Genomic DNA, 9576 nt, shown 5'->3' with positions numbered 1-9576 from the left:
ACAATGGTTTATCTAGTATATGTGTTATCTTGTTTGACATTGTTGTCAAAGATGGTGTCTGTCAAAGGAAACCAGTGACCTCCTTAAAGCCAATTATCTTCAGTCAGGGGCATAAACAGCTTAACCAGGAAAATTGAAGAGAAACTGTTGCTGAAAGGCAAGCATCAATGCAAAAATGCATGAGAAAAAGCATGCCTGGGAATGTTTTTAATCCCAGAGTGATAAGTACTTTTGGTCAAAGTTCACAGTGCAGGAAGTGTTGGAATTCTCTCTGTGGCATTGCTGACTGGACAGGCACAAAATATGTAACTGTTTGGATAGATTTCTGGGACAAAACTCATCTACCCATAACTTCTGTATTTTAATTTATCTGTCCGTTTGCTATAGTTTACTTAGTCATAAATATGGGGCCGTCCGTCCTATTACAATGTGACATTAAATATGAAATATTAGCATAAATTATTTATGTAACTGCTGCTTACAAAATCCTTATGTCTAAATTAGAGATTTACAAGAAGACAGACACACACACGATTGATTTAATGTAAATACCACCAGCATGCTTTTAGTAAATTATTGTCTTTACAGACTCATCCCAAATTAATTGTAGCCCCCTGTCCGTCGCACAGTCAGCAACACCCGTTTTACTCAACTAATGTCTGTCATCCTCGTAGAGTTAAGTCAGAATGTGTACTGGACATTCCTGCCATGTGCCCCTCCCTGAGAGTTTGTGCGCAGACTCATTGCTCTCCACTGTCAGGGCAAGGCAGACTGACAGTATGGCGGCGGGATACAGCTGGAAGGATGCTACTGTCGCCCGTGATGTGTCTTTCACCATCAGAATGTGAATGGATTATTGACGTTCAAGTGCAAGGATATAGCTACAAAGGCCTGTCGCCGTAAACTCCAAGATGGCCAGGCTCGCCGACTACTTCGTGGTGGTCGGTTACGACCTCGATAAGAGAGGTGAGGTTTGAATGCTAGCTACATACATGCTACATAATGCTAGCGTATTAGCTAGTACGGTGCAGCGCTGTGATAAACAGGGGGCGGAGGAGAGGGAGGCGGGGACGGGCTCGGGACGGGACGGGACAAAACGGCTTCCCACAGCTCAGAGGTGTCTGATGGGGCATAGCACTGAACTATAGATCGCGGAGTCAAACGACGGCCCCTTGAGATTAGTCACTTGCGTCGTCCTGTCATGTCAAACTACGAGAAACAAATTGAGTAAAAGCGTGCATGTTCATCTTTTGCTGGAATGCATAACTGTAACACATAAATGTAAATAACCACGTAAGGTAACTTGCCAATATTGAAAGCGAACTTGCTAGCCAAAGCTTTAGCAACATTAGGTTAGCTAACAAGGCTACTCCTCCAGCTAGTTATCTAGCTAGCCAGCGAGTGGTGTCTATCAGACTGGGTTAGCTATAGTGGCTACAAATTCATTAATTAGGCACTGTGCACATTTCTAAAACCGCTTCAAGATTCAGATAAATGTTTTGTTAGCTAAATTAATCTTAACGAAGTGGCCAGAATTGCCACTTCATCCTTCCTAGCAGGCATCTACTGTGTAGTATGATACATTGCAAAGTTTGTAAATCTTTTTGTTTGAATGTCTTGATAGTTTGCAAACGTGTTGTGTTTGTTATTTGTAACCTGTGTCTTCAATCTTTATACATGTTGGTGGATTTCTTTGTTTCTGTTTGTGGAGATTAACCTAGAAGGGTTTGCCCCTCCCCGAGCCCCCTTCACACAGCAGTCAGAATGGAGACCAGCTCAGCTTTCCTCCTGTTGTGTTGTTGGGACGAGGACTCTTTAGGACCGTTATCTGACGCTCCCCCCTGTTTGTGCTGCCCTAGATCCGTGCAGTATAATGGCCCGTTAGCCATTAAATATTCAAGCCGCCTTATTCAAAGAAAGCATGTAGCTAGTTTAAAACGTGTAACGTGTAGTCTTTTATTTATAGGCTGGATTTCTCTATGATTTATTCAGAAGTAGCATGGAGAAAAAATTGCAACATGACAATCTTTCTGCATCTTAAAAGCAAGCAACAACTGGCATTGCTTTTTGGCAAATTAAGAGGTTGTACAATGAACAGTAGTGTTTTTGCATGCGCTTATTGCATGTTTGTTTGATGGGGCAAAATACGTGCAGGTTCGGCAGGATGCTATGATGTGGACGTTGCACACGCTGCAGAAACGCTCCTTCCTGTTTCTACCCTGCTGTTCTGTACTGAATACCAGGCCTGTAAAGCATCTGGAAGCCAGACATTAAAGACTAAGCACTGAGATGATCAAGGCTCTCAGTCTCATAAAAGGATCACTCAGGGGCAATGATGATCTTTCGCTGCTTACAACTGTATTCTGCTACCATATGTTTCCTTTTCTCAACATCCTCCAAGGAGTCGAGACTCGTTATCTTAAGTGGATGTAGCCTACTTCTGCAAATCGATACCGTGGCTTGATATGGTTTAATTGGTGAGGCTGATCTCTCTACATTTTCAAGCTTGGTGCTGTTTTTTAAGTGTTATGTCAGCCCAGGAGCACTGTGGCATTAAAGGCCTAATTAAAGACAGGTGATGGCAGTAACTGGTTCGAACATCTGTGTTCTGACTGTCAGACAGACGGCATAGGACATTTCACAACATAGGCAAGGAAGTGACATCATCAGTGTTTGGCAAGCTTGTCCCGACTTCTGACACTCTGCACCGACACAGTGTTGGGGCATGTCTTTCCCACCTGCTGCAACAGTTAAACCCCATTTGTCACACAGTCAGTGACTGTTAATATTGTGCCCGTGAACACACCCTTGCTCTATAAGATGGAGACCTGAGAGCTGTTCCTTCAGATGCTATTCATGCTCTCTGCTAGCCATTTGTGTGTCAGGTTTCATACTTTGAGCTCACCCCAGACACTTACCACTTGGATACACCCTGGTCAGATCCAAGATGGCTACTTGCAGTGGGGGATTAGCACTCAGTTACAGGGGTGTGGTTCTCCTAGCTGGGATTTCTGGTGAAACTGTGCTCCATGTTGCACTGTTTTGACAGCAACCTCCCCCCCCCCCCCCCCTCACCCCACGGGGCTAAGAACCCGCCAGCGAATTGGATGCTCCGTCCACTGGACTCGTGGACCAAACAGGAAATGGGAGAGAGGACCCAAGAGAGAAGTGTTTAGAGCGAGAATCCAGATTGTCCTTCTGTGCATATAAAGAGTTTCTGCAAAACCTGAGGAAGAGGGTGTGTGCATCTTTAAAGTGGCCTGAACTTAAGCAGCCACAATGATTTCAAAGGAGTTTATCCTAATACACACACACACACACACACACACACACACACACACACACACACACACACTGGTCTACATTCTGTCGTCCTCGTAGCGGTAGCGCCTCAGCTCAGGGTGGGGTTGGAGGGGTGTTTGTGTATGCTGTTGTGGTCTAAACAGAATGCAGGCAGAGCAGTTGTTTTCCAGCCTGGAGTGACAGCTCTGGCAAAGAGAGCCTGACAAGAGCGCACTGGTCACCACAGCTTCCCTTAAGCTGTCAGCTGCCCACCCGGCCAGAGTCAGCCACCCACCCACCCAGCCAGCCAGCCACCCAGGCAGACAGGCAGACAGCCCTCTGTTTGGCATTGGGAGCTACAGGATGAACCCATTCTCCTGGGACAATGTCTGGGACTGGTGCTGAGGAAGCCAAATGAAACACAGCCATTTTGCAAGACAACTGCGTTCATACAGACTGAGCAACTTTCACACAGACTGAGCTAGCGTTAACACAGACTGAGCTAGCGTTAACACAGACTGAGCTAGCGTTAACACAGACTGAGCTAGCGTTAACACAGACTGAGCTAGCGTTCACACAGACTGAGCTAGCGTTCACACAGACTGAGCTAGCGTTCACACAGACTGAGCTAGCGTTCACACAGACTGAGCTAGCGTTCACACAGACTGAGCTAGCGTTCACACAGACTGAGCTAGCGTTCACACAGACTGAGCAACGTTCACACAGACTGAGCTAGCGTTAACACAGACTGAGCTAGCGTTAACACAGACTGAGCTAGCGTTAACACAGACTGAGCTAGCGTTCACACAGACTGAGCTAGCGTTCACACAGACTGAGCTAGCGTTCACACAGACTGAGCTAGCGTTCACACAGACTGAGCTAGCGTTCACACAGACTGAGCTAGCGTTCTTGGAAAGCAGCGTGCGCGTCATCAGGGGGTTTCACAGGGCCAGCGTCAGACCGGTGGGTTGTGTGGGTGAGAAGTGAAAACGGTGGTCAGGGTAGGGGAGAGGGGGCAGAGTCGTAATGTTTCAGGCAGAAGAAGAGAGCAGACAAGACGGGGGGGGGAGATTGGAGGGAGGACTGGGGAAGGGAGGAGGGCTGGGGATGTGCCAGTGATGCCCGTCTGTGGCCTGCCACTTCCTCTCTGGTTGCAGAGCCGAGCTGCACACACTCTGGCCTTCCAGAAATAGCCCTCACAATCTGTCTTTCATACGGGACAGAGGGGTGCTGGAAGGAGGACTGTGTGTGTGTGGTTGTGTGAATTCATGTGTTTTTTTCTTCGTCCTTATAAACTTCTATTATTCCAATGTGTGTGTGTTCCTGCACGACCATGCGTGTGTATGAATAATTCCCTCTATGTGGGACTGTTAAGTATGTTTCAATGGTACCAGTGGCCACACTGCTGTGAATAGCCACCAGCTACACTTGAGGTGACAATGCACTGGCTGTTGACTGCTCTTAACCAGTGATGCCCCAGTGAGACTTGGACCTGCATCAGGTCTCTGTGTGTGTGTGTGTGTGTGTGTGTGTCAGATATCCATACTGAGCAGGACTGGCAGGCTGTCACTCTGCTGGTGCTCTAGTGTCAGAGATGCTGGCCATGCAGAGCTGATGCCAGACCCATGAGCTGTGTTAGAGCTTTCTGTCTGCTGGAATCAATGCTCCTTATTCATGGAGGCAGACGACTGCCTCAAGGCCCTGCTGTCTGCCCTCATTCTTGCTCCTGAGATACAGAACACACACACACACACACACATACACTCTTATCTATCTCCATTTCCAACACCCAACGCACAGTAAGCGATGTGTGTCTTGATGATGAGAGTCGCAAGGCTAGCAGTGATCTGCTCCCCAGGGGCACTGGAGGTCAGCTCGCAGTCACACTGTCGGGGGTCATAGGGTGGTAGAGAAGGATGACCCAATGCTAGAACCATGCTTTGATGGTTCTCCATGGAATTTGGAGAATTCCTACCCCCTGCTCGGCTGTCACCCCTGCCCCCCCCCCCCCCCCCCCCCCCCACACACACACACACACACACACACACACACACATACACACACACACACCCCGGCCACCCCATATGCCCCTCCGGACCCCCCTGGAAATCCAGTTCCCAGTCAGCCTGAGGGGGTTAACGGAGTAATCGTTCAAATCCCCCCAGGGTAATTGAGTGGTGGCACTAGATTACGTCTGTTGGCCTTTCTCCCAGCCCCTCCCCCCCTGGTCATCATAGACTGTCTCAGATTGAAAGGAATAATAATCTGGTTGGTACCCCACTGGGTTTGTTTTTTCCCTTAATCTGGCATGTGGATTGGTCGAAGAATGCTGGGGAAAGGCTGCTCATTGGTCCTGGCCAGGGAAGGATGCCCCTTTCTCCGTCAAAGGGCAGTGGCAGGGATTTGTTCCCTGTTCCCCCCTCCCCCTCTGCAGACCTCAGGTTCAGAGGTATCGGAATGACAGATTATCGCTTCTCTTCCACCTCATCATCACTGACCCACCAGTTTCAGGACCAATTTCTGACCCTTTAAGTGGTCTTAGCCATTGACTTGGTGAACATCATTTAGACTTTTTATGGGGGGTTTTACTTGATGAATGTATTGGTTGGGACGGCTCATTAGGGTAAGGGCCAGTGCTCTGTGACACTGGATCATCCTGAAGGACTCTTTCCTGTGAGGTCAGTGACGAGCTGATGTGATGCTGTGGCCCCTTGTGACTTTTGGACCGGAGATGAACCTGTAACCTCCCGAACCTGACGCACAGCGTCAAGGGAACAGCTGACCAATTAGGAAGGGAATGGGATTGCATTGGTGTTGGGGGATGGGGGACGGTGAGATGGGAGTCAATGAGGGAGTGAGGCATAAAGGGAGATTAGGGGCTGATTGCTTCAATCCATTGTGTTTCAATTTCCTAAGCCCCACCCACTCGGAGGCCGTTGCGTGTCTCGGAGGGGCCTGTTGGGACTGCTTGTCATCCGCCCAACACATATTTTGACTCTGAGGAAACACTCTTGGTAAATGCCCTTAACCACTGTAATTCCTCTCATAGTTCTCCCTTCAGTTGCTCCTGATCTGACCAGGCTTGTATTTAGTCTAGCTTAACACAGTTAACTATCTTTGTGCAGTTACCTGACCTAGCACAGTTTGTAGCAGGGTCTTTACCACCAGACTGCCATGGCGTCGTTGATGCTAACATGCTAAAGTGACTTCAGTTCGGAAATGAAATGATTCCATGAGGCCCTGGGTCGTCACCACTCATGTGTGCTGCCCTGTGCTGCTAGCCAGCTGGTGTCTGAATGGGTGAATTTGAACGGTGATTCATCAGTGTGATGCTGATCATTCTTCCAACATCAGCTGCCCTGAACCTCGGTCAATCCCAGCTGTATCTGGAGCAGTGCTTAGAGGAAGGCATAACATTTGGATGCCAAACACTGCGCTGTATAAGCATACAAAACAGACAGAGCCGATATTTCAAGGCTAATATTTTTTTGTGACACTGTTTGAAATGCAAGGCATTTTTGTAATAATGTGGTTTACGTCCAAAGTTCCTGAAATGTCTACAAGGTTCTGGTCACAGTCAAGCAGGTTTCCACAGCTAACCGTGTGGGAGGCGACAGAAATAACAGGCCAAGACAGACACGCACACACACACCACTGCAAAAGGAACCGAGACACAAAACCTCACAACAACCAGGTTCGCATATTGCAAGGCCAAACTTGGACGTCTGACAATCAGACCAAGGAGAAACTGTGGAGTTCTAGGGAACACTCTCTCCCTTTCTGTGTTTCCTCTCCTGGAAAGCCTGTTTTTTGTTTAGTGGGGGGGGGGGGGGGGGGGGTGTGTCGTTCAGAAGGGGGGGAGGGGCTGGTGGAAGGGGTATTAGTTTTGCAGGAAGGATGTGAGTTTGTTGAAGAGCTTTTTGCACAAAGAAAATGTCCCTCATGGTCACCCGGGCGACGGCGGTTGCCAGATGGAGCCTTTTTTCACCCCCCTTCTGGTCGCTGGACACGCGGGTTGCTTGAGTTGGTGTCGCATGGATTTCGGCATTCATTAAGCATAGCATTATATTTGCGCTAACTGTCTTATAGCAAATTTGGAGAGAATCTTAAAGTCAAATAAGTGCATTTGAGTTTGTTCCTTCTCTCATCCAGAGGACCCTGCGTGTGTGAGCCAAGAGAGGCTATGGTCTGGCCTAGTACACTGCTGCTTTCAATCAGAGAAAGTGACTCACTCTCACTCGACCCGTATAAAATATCAACTCTGCTCTGTGTGTGTGTGTGTGTGTGTGTGTGTGTACACGTACGGGCGTTTGTTTGTCTGTTCGCTGCATGCACGTGCGTTTTATGTGCAAGCGTGGCCTGCGATTGTTTTACATTTGAGCGTATCCCCAGAGAAGGACAGTGTCCTCACTGGGTGTGGTGATTGGATATGATATCATCCAAGTGGGGTGTTTTTTGCCTGCACTGACTTCAGTTGCCTGTTCAAAGAGAACAGGAGAAAGTGAGCTTTGTGCATTCATCAGATACTCACTTATCTCTCCCTCTGTGGTGGAGACTCAGAGCCTAAAGGTCGCTGGCTGATAGCTGGAAGGAGGCACACGAATGGAGTCCATATCTCAAAACATGAAAACATGTCCATGTGTGTGATATGTAACTGAGCTATGTAAAGTGATGTATTGACAGTTATGGCCCCATGGCAACCTGCTTCATGACAGCTTGCGTCAGACCAGACACACACACACACAGAGCTAACTTTGTCTTCTGAATTTGGGTAACCAGGGAAACTGTCCGCTGTCGTGTCAGTGTGGTTTGGAGACTTGCTAAAGTGAAATAGTGTTTGAGGATGGATTAGTTTGAGTATCATGTTGCGCCCTTCCATACAGACACACAGGTAGGCTACATGGCCTTTCACACACCCTGAACTCTACCACACAGTCTATGTGTCAGTCTGTGTGCTGTTTTTTCTAGCCAGAGTGCTCATTGTCATAGGTTCAGTAGTGTTCTTGTCATCAAGGCGATATCCACTCCTATCAGTGTACTAGATCAACAGAGTCTTTCTGTCCTTCACTCACTCTTCTCTCTCTCTCTCTCTCTCTCTCTCTCTCTCTCTCTCTCCTCCCCCCCCCCCTCCCCGTCTTTCGTTCCATGCTAGCTTTCATTCGGACTCCTCTCTCTTCCTGCGTCAGTGCTTCGTCAGTGCAGTCACACAACAGGTCTGCTAGAGACCTGTGTCCCTCCCATAAGTCCTCTCCCCATATCCCAGACCCTTCTGTCCCTGTCTGTTTCAGCTAACTCAGCTGGGTCTCCAATAACCTGCTCACCTAACCCACCTGACCCACAGCCATTAGTAATATTAGAACAACTCTACCAACCTAGGATCAAAGTCTAGAATGGGGCCCACCCCTACTGATCATGCAAATAGCCTTGTAGGTGCACCCTGGGTTAGTGGCATAGAATCTATCTACTACCGGTATCTACGCCATATATAGTTGAAACTGTGGCCCGTGTGTGTCTGGCGGTGGCTGTGGTCGATATCACCGCTACATAGTTCCGTATTGCCTTCAAACAGGTGAAGAAGTACCTCTTTAGCACGGGTTCAGACAGACACACCAGACGTGTCAGGTGGCTGGCGTAGGCCGTCTCTGTCAGGAGATACTAGCTTCCTCCTCCTGTGTAAAAAGCATCTCTCGTACCACAGGACTCGTTTGCTCTACTGACTGCAGCCCCAAAATGGCCGCCGCCGAGTTCATCCGCTGCACACGGTTTCAGTTCACCTCCGTCAGGTTTCATTATGATGCGTGTCATTCGGGGACGTACTGATCATAAAGCAGCCGGCCGATTTCAGTACTTAGGGGGTTTTCGAACATTTGATTGTCAGTGAGGAGATGACCTGGGCGTGAGGTCTGAATTGTAGTGCTTGAGAGTTCCCATGACCCTTGTTAAATATGTGAACTCTCACCTAAAGAGGCACAAGATCGTGCAAGAGATGTCCTGGTGCATGACTATCTCCTGGAACATGACAGAATCCTATGTTCCCTCTCCGCCAAAGTTCAATCTCTCACTAGCTTTGGAATTGAAACCGACGAACAAACAGTTTAATCGTGGTCCCAAGGTCTATAACGGTGCTAAACGCCAGCCTCCATGCCCACTTTATCTTGGACTGCCACAATGTCAGCCCAGACCTATGTGAACCTTCGCCAGCTCCCTGTGCCAGGGCCCAGGCATGTCTCCCAGGCATCAGAAGCAGCCTGTCCTGGTGAAGCACGATGGCACACTTCTAGATATAGCACAGAC

The 9576-nt window shown here is 48.5% G+C and overlaps 1 protein-coding gene across 4 annotated transcripts in view; it reads left to right on the top strand.

Moving 5' to 3' along the window:
- The first annotated feature begins 789 nt into the window (after window positions 1–789).
- Window positions 790–9576, top strand: part of sbf1 (SET binding factor 1) — a 37905-nt gene continuing 29118 nt past the window's right edge. For all 4 annotated transcript variants that reach the window (XM_067254538.1, XM_067254539.1, XM_067254540.1 and 1 more), the window contains exon 1: window positions 790–966. In XM_067254538.1, the coding sequence (XP_067110639.1) occupies window positions 912–966 (55 nt within the window). In that variant the 5' untranslated portion in view covers window positions 790–911. The remainder of the gene's footprint in view (window positions 967–9576) is intronic.

This window comes from Osmerus mordax, chromosome 17 (genome assembly GCF_038355195.1).
Source record: "Osmerus mordax isolate fOsmMor3 chromosome 17, fOsmMor3.pri, whole genome shotgun sequence".
NCBI classification, from domain to species: domain Eukaryota; kingdom Metazoa; phylum Chordata; class Actinopteri; order Osmeriformes; family Osmeridae; genus Osmerus; species Osmerus mordax.
The sequence above is the reverse complement of the archived record's forward strand: the minus strand, read 5'-3'. Positions and strand labels throughout refer to the sequence as shown.